The sequence below is a fragment of the Amblyomma mixtum genome, chromosome 3 (genome assembly GCF_055824585.1).
Source record: "Amblyomma mixtum isolate Tamu chromosome 3, ASM5582458v1, whole genome shotgun sequence".
In the NCBI taxonomy this organism is placed as follows: domain Eukaryota; kingdom Metazoa; phylum Arthropoda; class Arachnida; order Ixodida; family Ixodidae; genus Amblyomma; species Amblyomma mixtum.
The window spans coordinates 225229827-225257657 of NC_143014.1; the positions used below are offsets into that span (position 1 = coordinate 225229827).

Genomic DNA, 27831 nt, shown 5'->3' on the forward strand with positions numbered 1-27831 from the left:
CTTCTGCGGCGATATGGTCGCAAGCCATGCCCGGATTGCAAGAGCAAGTTTTATCCTCGGGCTTTGTCGCCATTTTCCGGACTTTCATTGAACGCGTGCCATGTCATTGTGTTTGGAAAATCCGCTCAAGACCACGAGATAAGTATCCGAGGATTTTCAAAGGGATACGGAAGCAGCTGAATAACGAGTGTGTTTTTGAAGAAACGACCTCATGTTTCCGGGTCATAACTCATAAGTTAACTGCTGAATAGGTCTCCCGTTCAGTGGTGGCATTCGGCTGCTGATCCCAATGTCGCGGTTTAGATCCCGGCCGCGGCGGGATCTAAATCTGTGGAGGCCAAGTACTAAAAAAACACCCGTGCTCTCTGTGATGTCAGCGCAGAAAGCACGGCTTAGCAGCATATTTTTCTAAGTTCGGCCCTACTCTAATGAACTACTGAACTTCAGATGTACTTCGATCAGAACCTTGTCGCCGCGCAGGAAGGTCCGAAACGTGCGGGAAAAAGTTGCGCTTGCATACAAGAACGTCATCTGAGGCAGAAATATTCAGTAGGAGGGCACAATTGCATGCATGCATGCTGGCTTGTATGCATGCGGGCGTGTGAACGCCAGTAGTATTCTTTTAGTTTAGTTACCCAGTATCTCAAGCATATGTTCACCCTGCCATGCATGTCCTCCTTTGAACCGCCTCGGATCAACACTAGATAGTGGCAGCAAGAACTGCCTTTTTACACCATGAAGAACTGCTTCAATTTAAGAGCCATTGCCTGGTTAAAGTGCGGTATGTCAGCGTGCCAGCATGTTGTGTCTTAGGTCGTGATGTGAGCAAGCGAAATTTAGGTTACCTCCATCAAGAACACTGCATCCTCATGCAAGGAATGTTTTGAAACGTAGACCTTTCTGTGGAATGACAGAGTACTATGCAAAGATGGTAAACTGGTTTTTGAAGAAAGAAGTTCATGCCTAGCTTAGCGAAACTAATGGCAATTCTTTGCAGAGCTCACTCATTTGTTCGGGCAAGTGGGACAACTGACAGCGTCAACGATGTCAATCTCGTGTTGTGTAGACACTTCCATCTCCAACCCTTGGAATATGACCGTCGCAGTAAGATGCCTCTGGCTGTTCTACGTACAGCAGAGAGCTTCTGAAGATGTAAGAACTGCCGCACTAAAATCGAGAATGTTCCTGGAAGCAGAAAGAAAATATTTGATGGGGGAACATGCTGTAAATGTTGAGGCGGAGGTGCCATGCAGAGAAGTCGATATCCTGCCAGTAACGACAGACAATAATAAGAAAGCTTTATAAGCAATGTGAAGGGGGAAAGTGGTAGGTGAGGATTTGCATTTCCGATAGCTGGGGATTAAAGTTAATAGAAAACATTTTAGTAATCTCCAATGTGCTGATGACACTGTCTTTGCTAAAATGAGTAACTCATGGGGTAGATTGCAGAGCATCACTGAGGAACTGAACAGGCCAGAAAACAGAATGACGGGTGTGAAAAGAAGAAAACTATGCAAATATGAAAACTAAATTGTAAAATGTTCAACAGTCTGAGAGGTGAAGAACAGTTTACGGTAGGCAATGAACCATAGGCAATGAAGCACTGGAAGCGGTAAGAAAATACATCTATCATGGGCAGGCATTCACCCCAGATTATAACTAGGAGAGAAATACCTCTATCTTGGGCAGGTATCCACCCAAGATTATAAACAGGAGAGTGAAATAATAGCTAGGAGAATAAGAATGGGGTGGTGTGCATTAGACAGATACTCTCTGGTCAGCTTACCAGTATCCTTCAAAAGCAACAACATTTAGTCATCCAGGAAGGGTGTAAGCTCAAGAGTTCTGAGAAGGGCAGAGTGGTTGGGTCAGGCGACAAGATTTATGGATATCCAAGCACAAATTAATGAGAAATGGACAGGGCATACTATGAGGAGATAATCGAAGGCCCTTTAGGGTAACAGAACAGTGGAGGGCAGGCAGTCGATCGGATGAATGTGATTAGAAAGTTCGCAAAGATAAAGGGCTGCGGCTGGCACAGGACAGAGTGAAATAGAGGCCATCAAAAGAGTCTTTTGTCCTGCAGTGGATGTACTTAGGCTTATAATGATGATGCTGAAAGAAATGTGAAGCACTTCCATGCATGTGCACCAGTCATGCTACCCATTCACTCTATGAGCACTACGATCAAGCTATCATCAGCCTGACTATGCCCACTAAAGTGTAAAGGCCTCTCCCATGTTTCTCCAATTAACCCTGTCCTTTGCCAGCTGCGGCCACCGTGTCCCAAACTTCTTAATCTCATCAGCCTATCTAACTTTCTGTCACCCCCTGCTATGCTTGCCGTCTCTTGGAATCCACTCCACTGCCCTTAAAGACCAATGGCTATCTTGACTTCAGAATATATGCCTTGACCAAGCCTACTTCTTCGTCTTGATTTCGACTAGAATGTCGTTAACTGGCGTTTGTTCACTCACGCTCTCTCCCGCTTCTGGTGTCTTAACGTTACACCTATCATTTTACTTTCCATAGCTTGCTATGTTGACCTTAACTTACACTGAACCCTTTTCGTTAGCCTCCTCGTTTCTGACTCATAGGTGAGTACCGGTAAGGTACAGCTGCTGTACACTTTTCTCTTGAGTGATATTGGTAAACTGCCGTTCATGATCTGAGAGAACCTGCCATATGCACTCCACCCCGTTCTTATTCTTCTAGTTATTTCCCTCTCATGATCTGGATCAGCAGTCGCTACCTGCCCTGAGTAGACGTATTCCCTTCCCACTTCAAGCACCTCGCTACCAATTGTGAACTGCTCTTCCCTTGCGAGACGGATGGTTTTCTGCATGTTAATTTTGAGACCCAGCTTTCTGTTCTACCTGCCTAACTCATTCATCATGCTTTTTAGTTCATATCCTGATTGACTTAGCAAGACAATGTCATCAGCGAATCACAAAGAACTTAGATATTCTTGATTAACTCTTATCCCCAACTGTTTCCATTCCAGGCCTCAGAACACCTCCTGTAAAGAGGCGGTTAGAATTGGTGAGATCGTGTCTCCTTGCCTGACACCATTCCCTATTGGAATTTTATTCCTGACTTTATGGAGGAGTATGGTAGCTGTCATTTTAGATCTCTTCCAGTATTTTCAGATAACACTCTTCTGCACCCTGATTCAGCAATGCCTGCATGAATGCTATATATAGGGTTGGTTATGTTCTGCGCATTCCTTTATATCTGATTGATAGTGTGAGTATGGTCTATTGTCGAGTATACTTTAAGGAAGCCTGCTTTATCATTTGGTTGATTGAAGTCTAAGGTTGTCCTGATTCTATTTGCGACTACCTTAGTAAATACCTTGTACACAATGGACAGTAAGCTGATCGGTCTGTAATTTTTTGAGTCCTTGACATCTTCTTTCTTGTGAATTAAGACAATGTTAGCGTACTTTCAAGCTTCTGGTATGCTCGAGGTCACAAGGCATTGTGTATACAAGGCGGATAGTTTTTATGGCACAATCTCACCAAACCCTTCAACAAATCTGCTGTTACCTGATCCTCACCAGCTGCTTTCCCCCTTTGCATTGCTTCTAAGGCTTTCTTTACTTCCTCTTTCATTACTACCATCAAGCTAGTGCTGTAAATTCCTACTCAAGGAACTGACTCATTACAGTTGCTTTCTGGTGCAATGGACTTCTGTGCTATGACTGTATCATAGAGTATCGCATGAGATCCAACAACCAGGTCACTGACGGATTTTTTTGCCTTCCTCTCCTAGCAACAAAAGCCGAAGTTCAAAGTAATTGAGTAATCTTGTTGAGTATGCATGCACAACAAAAGCAAAGTTCCAAAAGGCTGTTGATGAGGGCAACAGTATCCAGCAAGTCAAAGAGCATTCCTGATTTCGGCCAGTAACTAGTCAACTTTCCTTTAAAATACAACTTTCATGTTTGGCAGGAACTCTTTGCTATAGGTGACTTAATACGTTACTCAAGACAAATCGTAGTCTCCTCATCACTGGCTAGACAACTTCAATTGTCTCCAACACACAAGGCTACCCTGAGAATGTACACACTAAAGCTATGCTCATAGACTGCAGTTCTGGTGGCAAGCGGTGGGCGGGCAAGTTCCATAACAAACTGGAAATTGGTCCATGTGCCAAGAGGCTGACAAGACATCAAGCCATCTGCTGTGCCTCTGCAACCCCAGAAAGTCCGTGACAGGAATTAGCAGTACATACTGTTTGACCATTCACACGAGCTCCATATTCGTACAAGCATGCTATATATCATGTGAATTATTTCTCAAAATGCCCTAAAGTTAGGTCGACCTCTCAGATTACAAACAAAGTGATGACTGAATTTTCCCTCGAAGTTCTTATAAGGGATTGCTACCTTAATTAAATTTATAATGCACCAAAGTCCACAGTTTATATCTCTCGAATGCTCCATGTCTTCACAGCGGCATATGGCACCAAACATTGTCACTCTTCACTCTACTATAAGCAAGTGAATGGCCAAATTTTGTGATTTAACTGCATGTTCAAAAAATCCTTTATTTAGTTAGCTGCACTGGAACAGCATCCGCTCTAATCAGCCTAAGTTGAATACCTGAGTATTTTTGGTGGCACTCTGCGCACTACAACTGGAATGGCAGAACCAAATTAGCAACAACCGGGTTTCCATCCTTCCCATTTTTCTTTGACGGGGACCCACATGAGGCATTAAACATGAAAAAGCATAAATCAGAGGCAAGCACTCACTAGACAATACACAGCCAAGCGGAGACCAGTAAAGGCTTCCAACATTCCAGTTGATATCAGCCAAAGCCTGCTGCCAACTATAGTCAGCTTTAGTGGAGATCGAGTATTTTCCTGAGCAAGGAAGTTTGAAAGACAGGAGGGTCGTTCCTCCATTTCGACAAGAGGGGGAAAATGTGAAAAACCATCAGGCTAACCTAGGCAACCAGGGGATCTCCCAATAGTTCTGAAGAAATTTATCCGAACGCAATTTGGAAGGGAAGTTTAATGATCTTGAAAAATGTGCATCGCAGGCACCCGCTGCTGCCACCATGTCCAGGGCATCCCATGTGCCGGACACTTCAGCACTTTTTTCCTCTGGGGTTCCAGAGGCCCAGCTGACCTCCCTCGTCTTTGTCCAATTCGCCTTGCCAAGGTCATTTCGCCTCTGAGGCATCTGGACTCCTTAAGATCAGCGGCACTGCCATGACCACTATCTAGTTGAGTGAGTGATATCGAACTGGGAGCACGTGTTGTGCTCCTTGCAAGTAAAAAAATTAACTCCAGAAGGGGTGAAATACGAGCTGGTTAGTGCATGTTTGAAAAATTGGATAAAACAGCGCAACGGAAGACGAGACAAGAGAAGGACAAACACCAGCGCTGCTGTTTGTCCTTCTCTTGTCTCGTCTTCCGTTGCGCTGTTTTATCCAATTCTTCAAGCAAGTAAAAAGCACAGTTTTGTGACAGCCAACACTGTCGAGTCTCGACCCAGTGGCTTTTTTTCAGAAAAATTAGATGCTTCCCCTCAGTGCTCTCGGCTGCTACCGACAACTCAATGCCACTTTTTTCTGGAGCAAAGAAGGTCAAGGAGGAAATGCCATTCGGCATAGTGGCTTTGAGGGCTAAGCACATAATTTCAATGAATTTCATATGAACACAACTTGAGCATCACTCAGGTATGGACAATACTAGCTATGACACAGTGTGCTCTCTTCTTGTGTCACGTTTGCTATGGGTTTGATGAACTGTATGTTTGCAGCACGTCTCTACAATGTAAACAGGCACACCCAAAGAGTTACAATGATGCATTTGCTTTTCAGAAACATTTGCAAGTGCCATTGTGTGATGATATTTCTATGACTTCTCCGTGCTGCCTGTCATTGAAAATGACTGTAGGATAGCAATTTTACGCTGGCTAGTAGGGTACTGTAACCTGTGAAGTGATATGTTCCACATTTCTTCCATAGTTAAAAGTCTTAATTCAGGCCACATAGTTTGCTATTCTGCCATGTAGTAGAGACCTTTCAAGCTGTAAATCTCTGCAAGGTATGGATGATCATCGTCCTCACTTTTGAAGGCCTTTTGGTGTTAAGAGGCTCTGTATCTGCACTGCTTTAGGGCTCGAAAGCAAACCATGTGGCCTGAAGACTTTTGTCTAAGGCTGCGCATATAAAAACGGTGTTTTTCTGCTATTTCCAGCAATGCATATTCACCAAGTCCTTAAGGAACACAAATGGAAGTTCAACAGTAGCCAGGCAGCAAATCAGAGACGAGCTCTACACTACATCACTAAGTGTGTTTGTCTTTTGAACTTCTCTCATGAACTTTACAAAGTACAAACTCAGCTTGCCTCATTAAATTATATCGCTCTTATACAAGCATGTATATTGCAGGAGTGGCACTGTCTGATCATTTTGTCGTATCACAGTAAATGTCCCTGATCATTAAGTGCATGATTGGCTTCTATTGTATCATCTCTTCTTCGCTTGAAATGCAGACATGCACTTCAAGAAAGCACTAGCTCAACATGGCTGTTATTTGTCGCCCATGTACAACGCATAGTCTTCACATGCTTGTTTCTTTCATGAACACATAGTTTAGTGCTGCTGATATTTTAACCTCTTCTTTAAAGGTGCAGTGAAGAGGAATCTGAACTCGTCTTTTTGCCATGAGCTTCCTGTACGGTGGGCGGATTCGACCAACGCGTGGAGTGCCTTCCAGCCAGCTCCGTGGAGGCTTGCCGCTCTGCCATCGGCGAAGTAATACGTAGTAATCCGTAGTAGCAAATAGTCTGGGTGTATTTTTATTTCTGCAGGCTTATTTTGCGGCTATATTATCTGTGAATGAAACTATTTATTCACGGAAACCTAAAAAACAAAATGAAGCGAAAGCAATGCCTCCATGGAACTGGCTGAAAGGCACTCCACGCGTTGGTCGACTCAGCCCACCGTACGGGGAGAATTAAAAAAAAGGCAAGAGGCGGACATTAATCCGATTTAATTAGGGAAATCGTCCACACAGGGCAATAAGTCGAAGTTTACAAGAATGCTCGGAACATGTAGATCGAGTTCCCACGGCAAAAAGACGAGTTCAGATTCCTCTTCACTGCACCTTGAAGTTTGCACCATGCCACAAGAGAATGCCCACAATCTAGCGTATGGCGTACTAGTACTTTTGACATTTCTGCATGTTCACAAAGACCATCATCTAATCAAAACATGTTATGAGGCGGAAGTGAAAAGATTTGGCCTTATATAGAAAGAATCAAGCGTGCTATTACCAGTTTGAAATGGAGACCTAGTTTTGCTTGGCACAGCAAATCAAGTGAACCCAGCAGCAGATTCCTCAAATGAAACTAGTGCTATAAGTGTACCCCAACAGATGGCATCATTTATGTCATATTCAGCGCGGTTATGTCCACTGCAGAACAAAGGCATTTCCCCCTAGTCTCCAATAGCCATGTGCTGCACCAGCCACAGCCACCCTATCCTCGCAAATTTCCCGTCATGTCCCCACGTAGGTCTACACCACTTCTCTCTTTAAAAGTGCATCATAGTTTTTCTTTCTGAGAAAGCTTGTAATATCTTATTAGTATTCACACTGTCCTCGAAGCATCCTTTAACCCACATGATAAGTTGTGCTGAAAAGCACTGCTGCCCTTCTGTCGACAAGTGAAACAGCAACAGCCCCCTCGCTAGGGCACTAAAATATCAATGGCCTAAAAATGTCAATGGCCTAAAATATCAGTTTTAGGTCCCTTTACGTTCAATTTTATAAAGTGCAAGAAAAAGTGGCTACATAATGCACTATTAAAGTTTAATACTGCTTCCCTTTAGTAGCTGAGTGTTCTGTGTTCACGTCTGTTTTATTCATAATGCTAGGCTAAAGTGGAACACTGACTTCAATTATGGCTGACTTAGAGCAAGTTGTCTTAATTAGCATCTAATCTTATTGTCTAGTCAATTTGATTGTCACAGTGTGTGCCCAACTAATGGTGAAGCAACCAATTTTTGGAGTTTACAACGCAGAGGCAACTAGTGTTTTACAATGCAGCCGGTGTCAATGTGGTGCTCGGCATGTATTGCTTACTAGCATAACAAATTGCAGACCCAAACGCTATGTAAAAGAAAAAAGAGAGAAGGTTCAGATAGCTTATGTGTTATTTTGTACAAGAGGACTGTGCCAGATAGACACTAACAACACATAACCTTAATGAAATGCACTCGTTGCAGCGGTGCATGAATGTAATCCTAAAATAAAACACCAGCTGACTGGCACAGCACGTGTGTTGTCATCATATCAGCATGGCTTCAGAAAAGGACTGTCTACTGTTAATGATTTGGTTTGAACCATGCATGAATTCTCCAGTGCACTTGATGCGTCCGGTCAAGCAGACATTATTTTTTTATATTTTGCTAGGGCCCTGAATAAAAAATAAGGCTCACAGTAAATTACTACGTATATAAATTTGAATGCCTTGGACTACCTTTCTCGATGGTTTGATGGATATCTTACCACTAGAAGCCAGTTCATAATGACTGAAAATACCTCATCTCAAGTGCTTCCTGTTATGTCTGCTGTAACCAGGGCAGTGTTTTGGGTCTGTTAATGTTTGTTATCTCTGTAGTAGTCAAGCACGCTTATAACAAACATGACTGTCACACACCATTCATTCCGTATAACCCCATGTTATGTGTCATTATAACTCATCAACTTAAAGCTTCACCACCTCTCTAATACATTTGTTGTCCTTTTTGATTAAAAGACTAAACTATTGCAGCCTTGTTTCTTAAATTTTCCTTTCAGCACCTGACTTAGATCATTCCTTGTATGTGGCCTTTCTGAACTCTGTTCTTTTTTTTCCACTCCACACCCATCTCAGCATCCTCATTTCTGCTATGTTCCTCTTTTGCATGCTGGCATTCATTAGTTGGATCACTTCAGTTCCATACAGCATGGCTGGAATCACGACTGTGCTACAGACTTAACCTTTCAGCTTAAGTGGGAGCTTCTCGTCAGAAAGTACACCTGAAAGCAACCTTCTACTTCTTCCCTGGGTTAGCCTTTCATCCTGTTTGGATTCTGCAGGTGACTTATACTGCTGTGTCTATCTCTACACGACTGCCAAGCCAAGGTACTTGAAATGCGTTGTTCTCTTCTTCGTAGTAATGCTTTGTAGCCTTAGTTCTTCGCATGTAAGATCTCATGGATTAGAAGTCTTGCTTCTGCTGATTCCCAGGCCTTGCTTTGCTAATGTTTGCTTCCAGGCCACCAGCTTTGCTTCTATGCTTTCCTTGGTCCTTGAACACATAATATTTTAAGCTTACAATATGCCCCAAGGTAATTATTCTAAGCTCTGTGAGGACATACATCACTCTACTGAGGAGAGGGCTGAGTACAGTACTATGTTGCAGTCCTACAGTTGCATCAGAGCTTCCAGTTTCGTCATTGCATCTGCAAACCTTCGTCCTTCTTGCTGATACATTTCATGAATAAGCCTCACATATGCCTCTGATTCTCCCTTGTAGGCTTTCTTGTGCTCTGCTTCGATTTCCAAAGTCCATGCCAACAGGCAGTTCTTTATTTTTTGACCGCTACTTCACTACTGCACCCCCGCTTCGGCACCTCTCGAGCCAAAGGCTGCTTTGAACTGGCACCATATGAAGAATCGCGTACCAAAGGATTCCAAGCTCCCTGATGACAAAGCTTTGGTGAAGAAAAGCCGCGGATCTTTTTGCCAAACTGTCAATGTGGCTGATGGCATTTGCGTCGTTAAGTGGGTTGACAACAAGACCATGGCGTTCGCTTCTTCACACATTGGTGAGGAGCCAGGAGGAGAAGGCAAAAGATGGTGCAAGAAGGAGAGAGTCTATAAGGATGTGTACCTCGGCCGGCTATCGTCGATGAGCACAATACGAATACAGGAGGCGTTGACCTCTGCGATAGAATGGTGAGTCTCTACCCAAGCAAGGCAAGGACAATGCGCTGGACTGTTCTTGCTCTTTGTTTTCTTGCATACGTGGCTGTAGTTAATGCATGGTTGCAGTATAAAGAAGACTGTCAACTTTTATGAGTTGCAAGGAAGACCACACTTCTACTGGACTTCAAACTGCTAATTGCTCATGACTTGCTGAGAGCAGAATTGGATGTTACCGACGACGACGATGAGCCGCCACCGAAGCGCCCTGCCAGTAAGACAACACCATTGCCTCCCGTCTCTTTCTGGACAGCCGGGGCGCAACACACGTGCCCGAACTTTCATTACAGAAGTCTGCATTGAGATGCCGTAACCCCTCCTGTACTGAACACACGAAGTTTCGTTGCACTCACTGTGATATTTTTCTTTGTGTAACTGCTTCAAAAATTGTTTTAAACAGTTTCACACCTAGAAATAACCCTGAAGGGCACAAGAAAAGCCTTCTATGCTCATTACCCATAATCTCCCATCATATTGTTTTTTCATCCACTGAATCCCAATGTGCAATATATTGCACATGCTTTGGTAAGCGAACCAAGTACATCAATAAAACTTTTTTATCATGATGAGACAGCCTCAGTGGTCTAATGAATTCGTTTTCTTGATCTACATGTAAAAATTCGTCACTCGGGTCTCACGACGTTATGTGCATTGAGCATACTCTTATTGTATATGTGAGTTCAAAATAGTAGAATCGTTTATTATATACTGGTATAGTCCATTTGGCGCTGTTGCCATTTCTTCTTCGGCCATGCCGAAATGCAAGCCGAATGTTTGGAAAAGGGCTCGGATAGAAGTGAACGCGTGTTTTGAAGTTGCAGTTCACTAAAAAATGTGTTCATTCAAAAAATGTCATCTGTGAACAGTTTGATGATTTAAAAGATATTCAGTGCTTTGACAGCAGCCTACCTGAAGCCAGCAGAGAAGCTCTTGTAAGCTGGCGTTTTTTTTTGTAGTCATTTAACTTTGCTCTTCCATGTGCAATTAGGCATTTTAAAGGATCCACACAGGCACTGAAGCCTAATGCCTTTCAGATTTTTGTACCAGGCCTACGAAGTGCTTGTTTTGCATTGTTTTTTATATGCATTAGCCCCTTTTAAAGCCCTTGACCAGTTTGGTTTGGTCACAGTTTCTGGTACGATGTTGATATTCCACCTTATTTTTCTTGTAGCACAAGCGTGTTTTCCTTTTCAGTTTTAACACTTGTTAAGATGATATACTTATAGCATTTTACAAATGTAGTTTAGGGCTGATGTACTTCCTTGTTTACCTTAAAGGTATATTGTTCTTTTTTCGGCTGCCAGTGGTACAGTACCAGCAGCCCTGATTAGAGCACTGCACGGGCTCGGACCAGCCCGAAAGCCCGGGCCGGAAAAAGTGATCTTTCGCCGGACGCGGGCCCGGCCGGGTTTGGGCCCATACATAGTAGAGCTGCGTAGGGCTTTTGATTCATTATTGCACAGCGAAGTACAGGTGTGGCGATCTAGCAGTGACTCAGATGGAGCAGTGCATGCTGTTGGTGCAGAAAAAGCTACACAGCATTTATTTATTTATTTTTGGTGCCTGCTGTAGCTGCATTATCTTCAAGCCAGAAAAATTAGAAAGAGTACATTTTTTTGTACTGTTGACCGGAACATCTCAGAAATGAAAGAATCCTTGTGTTGAAATATTTCCATGGCTTCTTTCTAAGGTACCGTAGTGCTACTTTTTTGTTCACGCAGAGAGACGTACAGTTCGTTTGTGGCCCAAGTAAAGTCACTCACAGTGCTATGTTCAAGTAAGTTTGGACGAGCATGCCTGGCTGTGTTTAACCCACAAGAGAATTTAGAAAGAAAAGGTGCGATGTCCAGCAGCGGGCTACATTACAGCGGGATTCTTAGTGGAGCATTGTAATTCCTGACACACAGCTCATGCACACGAGTGCATGCGCCTAATAAAATGCGCAGCACTGCCGACTTGTTCTGTTTCAGCATTCAGCGTGCATGCGCCGTGTGATCTAAGAGAAGGCGCTCCCCATCAGCTCGGTTTTATGTTACCGCTCAGTGCTGCCAACCTCCAGAGCTGCTTCTCCCCCAATTAGCAACCAAAAATTCCCTAGATTTCCCTAGATACAAAAAATAGTGTTCATTTGTATATTGTAAAATTGTATATTTATACGTAGTTCAATAGCAAGTTTTAAGATGCAGCTACCCTATTCCCAGACGTTGGTAAGCAAATTAGCTTTAAATTTGAAATGAAGGATGTAAAATGCAGAACTTATAAATGAAGCTACAAGATAAACCGTACCGCTTTTTGGAAATTGCAAATTAAAGGCTCTATATCGTATATGTCTTTTTTTTTTTCACTGTGCGCAAGATACTAGTAAACATGCATCGGCATGTGGAATTAACTGAATTTTTTTTCCCTCATGTTGTGCCGGTTTCGGCTTCAGCCGAAGGATAGCACGTGCAATGACTGGAGGTCGCTTGAGGAGTGTACGGAAACTGAGATAGTCTTGTCTTACAGGTGCAGACCGATTTTTGCAGCAGCTCTTTTCCTTGGATGTCCTTCTTTGCCTAGTTTAATATTTTATTCGTTTTAGTGTTTTCAGATTTTGCTCTGAGGGCTTTAGTTTTGTCTTACAGGTGTAGACCATTTTGTGTGACAGCTCTTTCCCTTGATGTGTTTATGTGGTCACTCTCCTAGTCATTTCTTTGAGACAGGTTTACCCCTCATTTTTGTACCCATTTCTTTTTAAAGTTCAAGCTTATCAAAATTGACTTCAGAAATACTTTCCAATTATTAGGTTGGTATTTGTTTTGTTGCAAAGTTTCAATAAACAATTGTACCCAACCTGACTGGCTTGATTTTGCTGCTGGATGCTGTCTTAAGCAATGTTCATGCATGGTTAGTTCATATCCGATTTTGCCGTGGCTTGTTAACTGCCCTCCTACACATTCACACGTGCTTGAAAAGTGACATGATTTTTTTAAAGTCAGAACGATCTGATTCAAAATTTAAATGCAGCTAAGCTCATAGTCCAACTTATGCTCATTTATAAAATATCCCTGTTGGCTAATCATGTGTAGCCAAAAAGCATGCAAGTTGGGATATATTGCCCCTGGTTTTTGTGTTGCTTCGAAGCAAGATCGAGCTTCCAAGATGAAAATGCGTAGCAGAAACTGTGGGTCCGAATATGGGTAGTCGATATTGCCTGCAGTTATCTGTCCTTCAGCGTCGAATCAAATTACAGGTCTTTGGCAACAATGGTAGCTAGAGGAAGGTCAGATCTTGCATCCTTTGGCTTAAACTGAATGTCTATAACAAGTCTCAAAGGTCCATGAGGAAAGTCCAGAGTACGTACCAGATTACAGTTCCAGATGAGCTTCCGATGGCCCACTGCACGTTAGTACAATGTCATCCGGACAAATCTGGATATCCACTAGATGTGTCAAATATCCAGTGCTCTAGATTTTTTACATGTCCAAGGGATGTTTATGGTTTACTGGGACGTTGTTCGTAACGCTTCGTAATTGACTACGGCTCCTGTTGTATACCTCCTAAATGGCTTACATAAAGCAAATACAGCTTTCGGTGTAAAATGTTGCCGGCCGCGTTCCACTTCTGCTGCTTGAGGCTGGCGCTTGGCCAGTGCAGAGAGAAGGGGAGTGCACATGCATGTCTAATCCGCTTATCACCGCTCCTCCAACCTTGATCTTTGCACATGGCGATAAAAGCGGATTAGGCATTCCCTTAAGCCACTTGTGCTCTAAGCGGTGCGGGCCGGGCGCTGTTATTTTTCTTTCCTTTTACACGCCCACCCTAATTTTTGTCATTCGCCTTGTTAATTTACTGACACTGCTGGCCAGCCAGTAGTGAACTAGACGGACTGGAAGTAGGCCATCACGTGGCACCTGGTGCGCGGGCCAAAGAACGATCCGTCGTGGGAATCGGCTTGTTGGGCACCCCGCTCAGGCGACGTGCTCACTTGTGGCTTGGTGTAAAGGAGGGTGCTCAGCCCATGTACGGTCGCCGTCAAAAGTAAATGGAAGGCGACTTTGTCAAAAAAATTTAATTTCTTTCAATCTAAAGCATAATGGTCCAAGTTTGTTGGTGCACAGTTCAATTCGCACAATCGCAATTAGTCTGCACATATGTATTCCAGCATGCATGAATTGAGCGGGCAATGATTAAATTTTTTCGTTAATATTGCTTTCCATTTACTTTTGACGGCACCTGTACCTCTCTTCTTCGTCATCCCGCACTGTATAAGAAAGGGGAGCCAGAAGAAATATCCCCAGAAGAAACGTCCCGATTTGCAAAGTAGGAAAAAATGTCCCCAAACGGGTGACATCAAACGTATGCATGTACGGCTCGCATGAGGCGGATACAAGTTGTTTGCCAGCGGAACAAGTCACTGACGCTAAATGCAATGGCATGGTTAGAGCAACGCAAATGTGGCAGTGGTTTATCACTAAACGCTTAGGTGCATCAGAACACCTGATGAGAAGGCCATTTCGAAACACAAGCTAAATACAAGCAAATATTGTGGACTGCAGAAAGCAAGTGTAAAAAATATATATCTATCATCAAATGATAACGACGGCCCAAACGTTTCTTGTTGGGCATCGTGTTTGTAGGCACGAGGGCTGCACGTGTCCTCTACACTATCATCGAGCTATCACATGCCGCCCACGCAATATTTAGGGGGTGGCAGTTTGCATCTGGCTGGGAGCAGCTTCACACTTCCACCAGCTCTTGCAAGGTAAGTGTACAACTTAGGAGAAGTGATGCAATGGTATGCAGAGCGCTAAAAGTTGGACACTTGTCTAATAAAGAGGGCAATTTTCTTTCAGGTGGGTTTCTGAAAAAATTTTTTTTGTCACTTGGGGACATTTTTTCCTCGATGGTGCTTCCTCAGGGGACCTTTCTTCCAGGGCCCTTTCTTCCGGGGATGTATGTTTCTACACCCATAAGAAAGAGTACTACTTTGGCCACGAGCCCTCCCTCCACAAGGGACTGAAAGAACAACTAGAAAAGTAGGACATAATCCGCCAGGGGGTGCAATATATGCTACATAGAAATACTTTGTATCTTTTAGAAAGATGAGCAGCACAATTTAAAAAAAAAGATTGAATAAATGAACAATAATATTTAAATCTTTAAACATGTGAGAACAGTTTAGTTGCAGTCATAAATCCAAAAAGGCCACTACATTGTAGGAAAAGAGGATAAAACGATCAGCACACCATGATACGAATGAAAATACTAGGCTTCTGTCATTTATACAAACAAATAAAATGCTGTTAATGAAACACTACCATTCTATGCTCTCTTTTGCGCGCGTGCACGTACGTGCATGTGTGTGTGACAAAATTTATTACATACACAAGCAAAGAGCTTTCTGGCATGCAAACTCGGGCATGGGTCTTTTGAAACGGGGTTTCTGGTGCGGGGGTGTTTGCACGCGGGGATTATGGCACAGGGCAAACGCTGCCGGGGCTTTTGCAACGCACGGCTAGGGTGCCTAATAGCAGTTCTAACAACGTGGGGCTTTTACGGCAGGGGTTTTGCACTGGGGACAACCATGCGACACCCGGCCTGACCGCTCCTGCTGTCCCTTCCACGCCGTTTCCACGTGGTGCCGCGAGCTGCCCCACGCCACGGGGACCAGCCATGGCGCGCGTGTGGACCACTTCCCGCTGCCATCATCTGTTGCCACACCAGCAGCAGAGGAAGCAGCAGTAGTAGACGACGCCACCGGCATACCTTGGCAAAATCGAGTGCTCACTCAGAAAAGTTCAATCGGCATACGGGCTCGCTCAAACTCATGACTCGCAGAGACACGGGCTCACTCATGGACTCAATCTTATATAGGCTCACTACTCATTAGGGCACACTCCTGTTCACGAGTCATCAGCAGGGTCAACACATAACGAATCAGGACTCAGCTCACTCGCTCATTTGGATTCACGAGTCATGGACAGCTTAATATTCTAATTCAATTTAGCCTGACTAATCGAAGCGAAGCAGCCAAGCTGACCCATCGAGGGCGAAAGTGGTTTTTTGAAGAAAGCAAAAGGCACAGTAACTGTCTCATTTCTCGGTGGAGACCTCAACAGCGCCGTGAAGGAAGGGAGAAAGGTGGGAAAAAGAGGAAAGAGGGGAGAAGGGAGCGTAGTGAAGGGCTCCGCAAAAACTTTCTTCCACCTTGTAGTGACGTAAAGCTATCGATAGTACTATCGATAGTTGAGTCACTATCGAACTATCGATGGTAAAAAAGACGATCGATAGTACTATTGATAGTACTATCGACAGTTCTATTGACAGTCCTATCGATAGCCGTATCGATACAATTTTTTATATATAGTACTATCGATACTATAAAATCAACCACGCATACACACTGCATCCTAAACTTGGTTTCCCGAGTGTGTGGTATGGAGGTGATGGTATGAGTTGCTGACAGGACTCGCCCGTTTTCGCGGCCTACGTGTCACCGAGCTCTGTAGACGCTCCCTAAGTTGCTAGACAAAATGTTAGCTTGCGAATGTCCTAGTCGCAAAGCATGTGTGCAAAAGGCATTTCTGCAGCGGCTACGTCAGCAAGCCAGCACAACTTTTGCTGTTTGTTCTTTCATCGATCGGATGCAGTTACAGGAATTTTTCTAAACTGTCCCAGTGCACGTTAAGGAACCACAGCTGGTCGAAATTTACCCAGAGACCTCTACTACGGCATCCCTCATAGCTTGAGTCTCAGGACATTAAGCCTCATGAGACCGTCAAACCAATAAGGTATCGCAAATGTTTTGGTTGTATCGCTGGCCAACAAATGCATAATATCAATATTGTTACTATCAATAGTCTTACCATCAACAGTTTCACTATAAAGCCTTGCTATCGATAGCAAGTAGTAGTATCGCAAGCATTACTATCGATAGCAACACTATTGATAATAATACTATCGATTCTACTATCCATAGTAGAATCCGTAGTATTACTATCAATAGTTTTTTTTACACTATCGATAGTTTCAAGAAAACTATCGATAGTCAATTTTGCGATAGTTTTGTATCACTGCAACCTTGGGATCTTGTGGCGATAAACAGCGCTTAGACGATACACGGGAGAGAAGGGACACGTTTTGTAGCGAGAGCTACGTTGGCCACAGTTTATCCGTTTCGCGTACCTCCAACAGGTGCAGTTCTGCTCATGCGCGAGGAGCCAAGTGACGTCACTACGCGTGCCGCAGCCTTGCCAGCTGTGCGCATGCACGGCGCGCGCTACTTGATAGAGCCGCGGGATATAGCCGCTTGCCATGGAGAAGGAGAGTCGGGCCGCTGCCGAGCGGCATTGGAGACTGGAAAACCTCAGCTCGCCCGACCCCGAGGTTGCGGCCTGGCGGCTGGCCGCCGAGACTAAGGAAGAACGAACGGCGCAAGGGCAAGAGGCTGAGGCGCAAGAGGCTGAGACGCCGCAGCAGAGAGGAGCGCCTGGCCGAGGGACGGCGTCGGGAGGCGGAGCGGCGTGCCCTGGCCTCGCAGGAACGCGATGCAGCGATGGAGGACGACGTGAAGGCCCGCCGTGTAACCGATAACGTGATTAGACTGAGTGAAAGTGCGAGTAAATGCTTCACAATTTGCTGCACAACAAAATGTCGCGTCTTTAATATACCACAATTAAACGTAACAAAGCGGGGGGGGGGGGGGGGGGGGGGGGACCAAAGCTAAACAATTACACGTAAACGGGGGGAGAAACTAAAGCTAAACGACAAGGTGTAACCCAGTGAAACCTGTACCTCTCGCTACGTATATCCTGGCATAGCTGAGCTAAGCCAATTCCAATGTTTTCGCTACAAGATCATGCACCAACCAGCCCAACTTTTCACCTTGTTAAAGCACATAGGATATTCAACTAACTTTAAATGTACAGACATAGCGCAGCACACGGCGCCTTTTGCGTTTCGCCTCCATCGAAAGGCAGCCGCCGCGGTCGGGTTCGAACACGGGTACTCCGGCAGGGCGTCGTCTGCTCAGAGGCAGACGACAGCCGCGAGGAGGAGGACGCTCCCAGGCGCCTCCTCTCCTGTCAGCCTGCTCCTTCCTCTCTCACCTTCTCCGGAGAGAGAGAGAACCGGAAAGACCTCGCAGCAGACCTCGCAGCAGCTCGCAGCAGACGACAGCGTGTCTGCAGCGAGAGACAAACTGGGTCGACCGACCCCCGTCCTCCACCGGGCAGGGAAACCCCTTCCTGGGGCTATCGACCGCGCAGTCACCGGCCATCGCCGCGCCGGTGACGTCGGCGCCCCTTTCTCAACGCGCTCTCTCGCCGCTGCCGTCCTGGCACTTGCTGCCGTGGCGCCGCCAGAACGGAGCAACAGCGGTCTCGCGTCGTCTGCTACGGTAGCTACGGGCAAATTTCGAGGAAAACGGAGCAAGAATCAGAATCAAGTATTAGGGAACCTGCTCGCATCAGGAGTTGATCTGCCGGCGTGGAACGACTGCGGCGCACTTGTACCGCTCCCCCCTCCCACCGGTGATGACGCTTCCGACTGCTTGAGCCCCTTGGCCGGGAAACCGCCTGCAGCCTCAAAACAAAACCTCCCTCACCCGCATGGTGTGTGTGTGTGTGTGTGTGGGGGGGGGGGGGGGGGGGGGGGGGCTTGGTGCTTGCCTGGGGTTGCACTTGAGTGATGATGGATGGCTGAGGTCTGAATCCTCAACGGGAGACAGCACCTATAGCACTGTCTTCCCTTCCATCTGACAAGGCAAGGCGCTTCTTCGCTCCTTTTCCGAAGCGCTGAGAACCACGCCCCCTCGCACGCTACCAGCGCGACGGATGGCAGCTGCGAGATCATCTCATGCTGTCAGGCCACGAAGAGGGCTCAACGGCGGCGACAAGCTGCCCTAAAACGCGCTGCTGCGGCGGTCCATGTTCCATGAGAACCTGGCGGGCGCCATCCTGTTCAGGCCAGCCGACCGTAAGCAAATAAGAACGGGAGCTTGCTCAGGAACTTCTACCGCGCACGATACCGCTGCGTGTGAACACGCGCTGTTCGCCACCACGGCCATCCATGGTTTCGCGGTGCTTCGTCTTTGGGGTGGATGGCCGGCGCTCTGCTGCGCAGTCCTTGGCCTCCGCGTTGTTGCACGTCCCTGTCGTGTCGGCATAGTTGTCTGGGAGCACCCTCTCTCTCAGGATTGCGGCGCTGACGCCTCTAGCTGCTGTCTGCCGCCAGTGGGTCCACATGGGTCGCGAGTCGAAATGAGCGAGTCCAGACGGGTCGAGTTGTAACGAGAGGCTTATCCCGGATGAGTCGTGAGTCTGAGTGAGTCCAAATGAGTTGTGAGCCTAAATTAGTGTGTTCGAGTGAGCACGGGCTTGTGTGAGTTTGAGTGACCGTATAGGTTAATCTAAAAGGAATAAACAGCGCCAAGAAACACGGACACACGGAGAAACGACACACACACGAGCGCTCGTTTGGCGTTTCTTCGTGTGTCCGTGTTTCTTCGCGCTGTTTTCTCCTTTTAAATTCATTACCAACTAGCCCGGAACCTTGCTCTTCTGAGGTTAATCTAACTTTTACGAGTAAGCCTGAGACAGTATACTCATGACTCTGCCAAGGTGTACAGTCTGTGCCCGTGCTCGGAGCATCACGTGTGCCGCACTCGCTATGACAGTGCGCCCGCGCGCACGGAATTGTCCACGTACGGGAGCGCACTGGACGCCCTTCTCTAGGCCTGCGGCTCAGCACCTAGGCCGCAGCAACTGCAGCAGTGCTATCAACCTCCAGCGCCGCTTCTCCCCAAATTTCCATTAAAAAATTCTCTACATTTCCCTAGATCCGAAAAATAGCGTTCAATTGTGAAAACATGTATATTTATGCGTAGTTCAGTACCAAGTTTTATCATGCACCTACCCTATTACCAGAGGTTGATAAGCAAATTAGCTGTAAATTTCAATTGAAGAATGTAAAATGAAGAACTTCTAAATGAAGCTACAAGATAAACCGTAAAGAGTTTTTAGGAATTACAAACTAAAGACTCTATATCGTGTATGTCTTGTTTTTTTCACTGTACGCAAGATATTAGTAGACACGCATCGGCATGTGGAATTAACTGAATTTTTTTTCCTCATGTTGTGCCGGTTTCGGCTTCAGCCGAAGGATACCACGCGCAAAATGACTGGAGGTCGCTTGAGGAGTGTACGGAAACTGAGATATAAAAGCTGCCTGTCCATTTGCTGAGATTGCTCTGGAGGGTGGCTGACGGAACAGTTTGAGTAAATTAAAACAATGAAGCAGTGATTGTTACAGCTTTTGTATGCCTCATGTGACCTCAACTCACTTTGTTCATCGTGGTGGAACTGGGAATTATGGTTTATGGTTTTGGGGCGTCTAACGTCCCAAAGCGACCCAGGCTATGAGGGATGAAATAGTGAAGGGCTCCGGAAATTTCGACCACCTGGGGTTCTTCGACGCGCACTGACATCGCACAGTACACGGGCCTCTAGAATTTCGCCTCCATCGAAATTCGACCGCCGAGGCCGGGATCTGAGGCTCGATCGTCTTTCGGGTCAGCCGAGCACCATAACCACTGAGCCACCGTGGCAGCAGAACTGGAAATTGTTCCCCTAGTTACTATAGCTAAGGTTTCCAGCAATGCACTCCTTTCTAACAAAAAAAAATGACGCCCTTGTTCTTTCCTAGTTATCAAAATAAACATGCAGATATGCTTACTAAATAGGAATTTCACGTAGTGCAGTGAGCTCCAAATACAGCGTGCGGGAAGGGCTGCGCGTGTTTGAGGGAAGGAGGTGGCACGCCAGATCACAGCAGCCGGTGCCAGTGGCCACGTAAGGGACCATACACGTCCTATTACGTCCGTTTAAAGGCTGGCTCGCATGCAAACGACTGAAAATTGAGCAGCGCAGTGCTGCGAAAAATTTGTAACCTGTTGGAACATCGCCGCTCTGACTGCTGGAGCCGCCGCGATGGCTCTAGCAGCTTTTGCGCCGCAGCAACAAAGCGTTTTCACTTGCAGCATGTGAAACAGGCTTTACTCGAGCGCGCGGAGGTGTTGTGCGGGCCTCCGCCAGTTGCAGAGAAAAAACAACGAAAACTTTTACTGTCTTCCCAATATGAGAGAGAGAGAGAGAAAAAAAAAACTCTCCGAGCAAATGAAATTTCCCTGTATTATTGACCAAGGACCGGCTATTGTTGTGAACCTGGAGGACGACACAACCAGCAGTGCTGAATGGAGTTGTGATGGGGACGATGAGATGAGCCCCATTAACGTGCTAACGTGCGCGCAAAAGTCGGGACCATTCACTACTGTCGCAGTGAGAGTAACGAAAATGCGGACGACATCGTCTCTCATGAGATATGGCAGATGCGGTAGTGGAGGGCTCCGGACTAATTTTGCCCGCTTGTGCGTACACTTTCGTGTAGCGCATGGGCCTGTTTTTCATTTCGCCACCATCGACATTCGGCTGCCCCGGCCTCCATTCGACCCAGCGTAATAGTGTAGTGACCACTCTGGAATAAATAAATTTATATACACATGACAGGAACATTGAAAATAACTGTCACGTGACAACAGAGGAACTAATACGAACAGGTGGCGACAAAAAAAAAAGAGAAAGTGGGGCCAGTCTCTTTGGAACGGGTGTCCGCCTGTCCAAAAACAAACATGAAAGAATAAAAAGACATCAAGCGCCACCTGCTAGAAGAAAGAAGCTAACTACTAGTACGCCTTCTTTGACATAGATGGAGCCACCTGTTAATAATTGGCGGGGCGGCAGGCCCGTAGGAACACACTAATGCGCGCCATTCTGATTGGACGAGAGAGCTCTACCTTTCGTAGTGCTGCAAACATCTCGTGAGACGGATTGCAGTCGCTCTCCTCACGACACCACTCGGAAACCTGGCCATGGGTAACTTGGGACGAGCGCAAGGTCATTACTAGCGCTCTCTCTAGGATAGCCCTCCAAGGTCTATCCTTTGCTTTGTAAGCGAGCCCTCCCTACACGGACAGGGGTCCCAATTGTGCCATGTAGGGGGCTCCGCCCGCAGTGAATATCTCCACCACCACCAGAGACAATTTATCCGGCGTATAAAAATCACTGGCACGCTACTCTGCATGGGAGAGGCAATTTGGGAGACTAAGACGGAAGAAGAGCGGTGCAGAAAAGCTAAAATAAAAGAAATAGAAAAGGGGAGAAGATGAAATGCGGCCATTAAATGCGTACTATGGTGCATCGGCGAGTAATGATGTAACGCATGCAATGTTTAAGTGCATAGTCCGAAAAATGGGCTAACAAAGTTGACTGCGTGAGGAATTTCAACAGCCAAAATTGTCTCAGATTTTCCAAGCCCCTGCAGAGAAAATGGGGCCTGAAATAGGGTATTTCGGGTCTAATGGCGGGTATATTCGGCTACGTCATGGAACATCACAGCAGCCCGGGCATGCACGCCTCTCTCAAAACACTACGATGAACAGTTGAAGAGCGGACGGGTTCCCGCATGCCACGTCGGAAGAAGGCGCCAAAATTATCGACACGGCACTACGGAATACATTCTGCAGCCTGCGCACGGACATAGAATTTCAAGCTTCTGAAGGACTCACTGTACTGCACAGTGATCACTCGACCGAAGGAAAGAAAGGACATCATTATTTCCGCCAGCCTAACTCGCCAAACTCTTGCACAGCCTCGCGCAAGATTAAGTGCTCACGTGGCTTACAGCAGTGCATACAGGTTGTCCCAGCTAAATTGAATCAAGATAAAAAAAAAAACCAAAGCGTTCTTCTACAGTAAAGTTAATGTCGTTAAACTCCATCTCACAAGCCGTTTACAGCGCTCTGTACGCGGTAGCGACCTGAGCCAATCAGAATGGCGTGTGCTGAAAAACGTGTTCCTCCTCGGCAGCTGACCCGAAAGACGCGGGTTCGATCCCGGCCGCGGCGGGCGCATTTCGATGAAGGCAAAATGCTATAGAGGCCCATGCACTGTGCGATGTCAGTGCACGTTAAACAGCCCCAAGTGGTCGAAATTTCCGGAGCCCTTCACTACGGCGCCCCTTATAGCCTGAGTTGCTTTGGGAAGTTAAACACCAATAAGCCAATCAATGTGATCTTGGGCAGGTTACTAGTCAATGCTTCTACCAATTCAGACGCTGACTTGATGGCGGCTGTGGCGTGCCCTTGGAGATCATGCAGCGTAGCTTGGTGCTTCACAAGGTCCCCGCGAAAATTCACTTCGCAGGAGTGAAATGGACAATGACTGCACCGGAGCTCATAAGGTGCCTGTCTTTAAAGTGTCTTGTTGCGCCGTCGGAGAAACAAGTCACGGTAGTATATAAAGACACACTATCGTCTAACCACTCGTGGTCCCTACTGAGAGCGTAAAAAGCGTGAGCCGAATCGTGGGTTGTGTCGTCACTTATGATAGCCAAACCGTGTTTTGTTTCTTATTGTCGTGACGACGCAAGAGAATACAGAAACTTGGCATTTCTTCCTGTGGTACGACTGCGTTTCTTCGGGGGAAAAAAAAAAACTACCATCCTGTTTTCTGCAAAGTCGTAGAGTCGTAGAGGAGGACAATGCTGTACCCTCCTGCAAAAACTCGTTTTCTTCGCTAATGGCTTTCCCTTGAAGACGTCTTATGTAGTCATGGGTTGTGCATCGTCTCAAGCCCTCCCGGGGGTGATCCAGAAATTCCTTTTTTTTATGTCTCCTGAAATAATCTGCACTGCAACAGCAAACGAAAGCAAGAGACGCTAGTGAACCGCAGCCGGCTGTGCCCACAGGCACGAAAGCAAGGCTCATATTCTCAGATTTCGTCTCTTCGAGCTGCGAGAGAGCAATAGCGAAAGAGTAAACTCTGTGAGCCACTCCGGGCCTCTTCCCGACAACGCTGCGTTCGCTCAAGTGCCCGTCCTTTCGTCGACAACATCTCGGCTGCTCGACAGGGACCGAGGATCTCAGCTCACCATCTCTGCTTGGCGTACGCCCCCGAAGGAAGCGAGCGTTGCATCCTGACAGGCGTAGAGGAGGAGCGAGCGCGGCACTTTCCGCAACTGAGCCCGAAGCCCAGGTGAAGATACTTTCTATTGTTTCTATTGTCTGATCACTTGGTCGTTTCAAGATGGGACCCTACTCTTCCAACCCGTTGATCAAGTGGTAGCGCCGATCCCACGAACAGCATTATATTCGCTACTGTGTAAGTCTGTAAATACAAAAATAACTCAACACCTTTGTTAAGCGTGCGAATGCGCATGTTCTGAGGAATAATTACTGAAAGTGAGTACGAAACTGAAGGACCAGTTTTTTTGTAAGCAATTTTAGAAATTTGGCAACGCAGGCGTTTCGCTCGCAATCGGGTGCATTTTCAAACACGAAGGAATGCTACCAGGCATTCCAAAATCAGTATGGATATTTCCAGTAGAACATGTAATCACATCTGAAAGTTTAAGGATTCTAGGTTTCAAATGTGTGTAGACATACCCCTCCATATTTTGATTATTTTTACAACTGTGTTGTGTTTACCTCTTTTTCCTTTTTTACTCGACACCCATCCTGAGAGATTAAATTATACGAATCGCCACATTATGCTGTATGTGGAGCGTCGGCAAAAAAATGTCCGAACAGCTGGGTGCAGACGATCTCTTTTTATACAGGTCCAAATTTCAGGATTCTGCGGACTGCGGAAAACAGGGCAGTTCCCGAAGTTGGCTTTGTGATTTTCTTTTTTTTTTTTCGAAAAAGGAAGTTTTTCCTTTTCCAAAAAGTAAGCTCGTATACGTTCTTCCGGGTGCACTTCCATTATTATATGCTTTTTACCGGCCACGCAGTTGCGGTGGATACATACGGTCAAGTGCATGCGACAAGAACCTCGATACGCTCGCACTGGATATACGCACGCCTGCACGATAGCAGCAGTGCCTGAGTGCCCGTTCATCAAACGAACACACGCGGAGGAATACGTATACACTGTGCGTGTGTTATATACATACTACAGTTTATTCGTGCCAAAAAAGATGGAGGAGGCTCTAGTTAAAAGCTGCGCGAAGAAAACGGCAACGTTACAGTGCCCACAGGCCGTCCCTTCTCGACTAGGCTACAATGAGCGCTCAAAAGAAAACGCGAGAAACAATTCTTTCTCGTTCATCTGATAACCAAACAAACATCTCAAAACCTTATCAACACGTGACAAAACAGCCGCAGTGACACAGCACGATCGAGTCAAGCAACGGTGACCACTCCAACAATCGGAAAAAAAAAAAAAACCGACGCGATGGCTTAGCGGCAATGGCGTTCGGCTGCTGAGCCCGAAGTTGCGGAATGGAATCCTGACCACGTTTATCGCGTTTAGATGGGGACCAAATGCTGTGCGGTATTACTGCAAGGTTGTCGAAATTAATCCGGATTCCTCCAATACACAGCGCCTCTCGTAGCCCATGTGCTGCCTTGCAGCTTGTTAAACCCCACATACCAAAAATATGCTCAAAAGGACAGTAGACACATGCAATGAAAAACGACACGCTATATCAATGAACAAACTCCCGTTTAGAAATTTTTACTAGGTAAACACCAGTTTTGCTGTGATGACGCAATTGTGTTGGCATGATGAACGGACAGAAGGGATGTGAAATTCCATTTTTGTTTGTAACGGGTAAAATATGTGCAGCCTTTAAATTACAATTAACGTACTATAAATGCTATTTCTTCCACACTTTTCTCTCCCCCAGAGCGAACTAGTGACGGCGGCCATTCCAGGGCGCACCTCCTGATTACAGAACCAAGACGAGGTGTATGTGTTCTCTACGGCGCCCCTTCCTCGGCCCATCCTGAAGACTGACTTTGGCAAAGCGAGTGAACACTGTAGCTTTAGGTTGCTACGACACCGTTTAACCTGGAGAGTGTTCCCTGCACAGCTGTTGACTTCAATAAATAAATAACTGAATAATGCTAATGTACTTCAATGTCAATAAACGCTTTCCTGTCGAGTTTCTAATGGGCGACTGTATCGCAAATAAAGATGTGAATGCATCAACGGAGGGTACACACGAGACGGTTCACTTGTGAACCGGAGCACGTCTCTGCGGTTCACCGGGCGCGATTGGTCGCTTCACCGCGTGACGTCAGCTCACCTGGGATCGCGCGCCGAAGTGGACCACAGCGCGCGGCGACCCGCAGAGTAGCGAGCCGGTTCCAAAGAGAAACCGACTCGTGGATATACCCCTTGCTCATCATACTGGTAGCCGCCGTGCTAGAGGCTATGGTGTTCGGATGCCGACACGACAGACGCGGGTTCGATCCCGGCTGCGACGGTCGCATTTCGATGGAGGCGAGATGCTAGAGGCTCGTGTACTGTGCGTTAAAGGGCAAGTGACTACCCTCCATTCGCAAATATTTTCTATCTCCCTGATAGCGAAGCTCCTCTCCTTCCGTTCCCTCCTCGAGATTTTTCTCTCTCGGGCCTCGTTGAGTAGGCTCCGCAAGGGGAAAATCGCCCTTCCTCCTCCGATGTTAGCCGGAGGCGTGGTGTCTGGTGGAGGGCGTCACATGTCTACGTCATGGTCCCGCCTTGAAAAGAATTCTTTTCATGGTTTTTGCTGCACGGTCTATTCAAGGGAGTGGGTAGGGGCGGGTCTCCCAAAACCCAATCTATTTTGCTCTTTGGGTCTCCTCGTAGTGTTTCGTCGCGTTTTTTTTTTCTTTGTCCTTCCCCTCCCCAGTTGCTTGGGTCGTGGACGTAGTTGTCCGGATTTCGCTCCAAGCAGTGCCCCCGTTCAAAAGGGTGGCAGAATGCGAGCGTACCCCCCCCACCGTAGCCACCAGTAGTAGCGAAGTGTCTTCCGCAAACCACCACTATGGTGGCATATTACCACATTCATTACCGTTGTGTCAAGAAGGCCGATGCATTGGAGCCAGACACGACTGAACTCATAATCTCCTGGCAATCTGTGCCGGTCGTGGTTCGACTCCAGTCGCTGCGTGCGCATCCAACGACGAAACAGAGAGAGAGAGAGAGAAAACTTTATTTACAGAGGAATTCGGGGCACGCCCCAGGGTCCCCGCACGACCCCACTGCACTCAAGTGTTTATGTTCCGAAGGTCCATAACGCTGGCAGCACGGCCGGTGGCGATGGTCTGCACGGCCGGGTCCTCCGAGCGCAGCAGGGTCTCCCAGTCCTCCCAGGTCTTGAGGTTCTCTAGGTCCCGCGGGGGAGGGTCCGCCGGGCAGAGGGAAATGATGTGGAGGGAAGAGGCGACGGGTTCTGGGCATAGAGTGCATGCCGGAGTGGGGAAGGAGGGATGATAATGGGCTAGGGTAAGGGGTGAAGGAAGTGTGTGTGTCTGTAGTCTGCGCCAGAGTTGCGTGTTTGTTATCTAGGGAGGGGTGGGGCGGGGGGTACAGCTGGCGTAAGGCTCTGTGCGCCTGGGTCAGCTCACTGAATGAGTGCATGCGCTCCTTCGTGAATCCCCGATCAGAGGCCACCTGAGCCCGGTTTAAAGAACCTCGGGCTAAAAGGTTGGCGGCCTCGTTTCCGGGATTCCCGGAGTGCGCGGGCACCCATATCAGCTCCACTTGGCGGGGCGGGGGGGCATCGGGCGAGTCCAGTATGCCAAAAGCAGGGACATGGACTCGGCCTAGAGCAAAATTTAGAATCGCAGTTTTAGAATCGCTTAAAATGTACCGGGCTTCCGTGCGGGTTATAGCAAGGGCAATGGCGGCTTCCTCTGCAGCCTCTGGGGACGTGTCTAGAGGGAGAGGTAGTGTGAGGAGGGCGGATAAAGAGGAGTCCACCACAGCTGCTGTCGCTTCATCACCCGTGCAGGCAGCGTCCACCCACACGGC

General features: G+C 46.8%; 2 protein-coding genes across 35 annotated transcripts in view; one reads left to right on the top strand and one right to left on the bottom strand.

The window, feature by feature from the left end:
• Positions 1-25978, top strand: LOC149353866 (uncharacterized). 34 transcript variants are annotated; one of them, XR_016291076.1, is made up of 7 exons: positions 1-5239; positions 5544-6307; positions 9543-10205; positions 11713-11768; positions 14611-14735; positions 23141-23269; positions 25718-25978. XR_016291076.1 is itself a non-coding variant. In XM_089582910.1 (6 exons), the coding sequence occupies exons 1-5, from the start codon at positions 1045-1047 to the stop codon at positions 23150-23152; spliced, it is 417 nt and encodes a 138-aa protein (XP_089439036.1). In that variant the 5' UTR covers positions 1-1044; the 3' UTR covers positions 23153-23269; positions 25718-25978. The 34 variants fall into 34 exon arrangements, 4 of the variants coding, with proteins under 4 accessions (XP_089439036.1, XP_089439034.1, XP_089439035.1 ...); XR_016291086.1 differs by lacking the exon at positions 9543-10205 and having other exon boundaries at positions 5544-5690; positions 6214-6307; positions 11691-11768; XR_016291068.1 differs by having other exon boundaries at positions 9543-11768.
• LOC149353843 (uncharacterized) overlaps positions 1-27831 on the bottom strand; it is a 615886-nt gene that overhangs the window by 419794 nt on the left and 168261 nt on the right. The gene's annotated exons all lie outside the window — the stretch shown is intronic.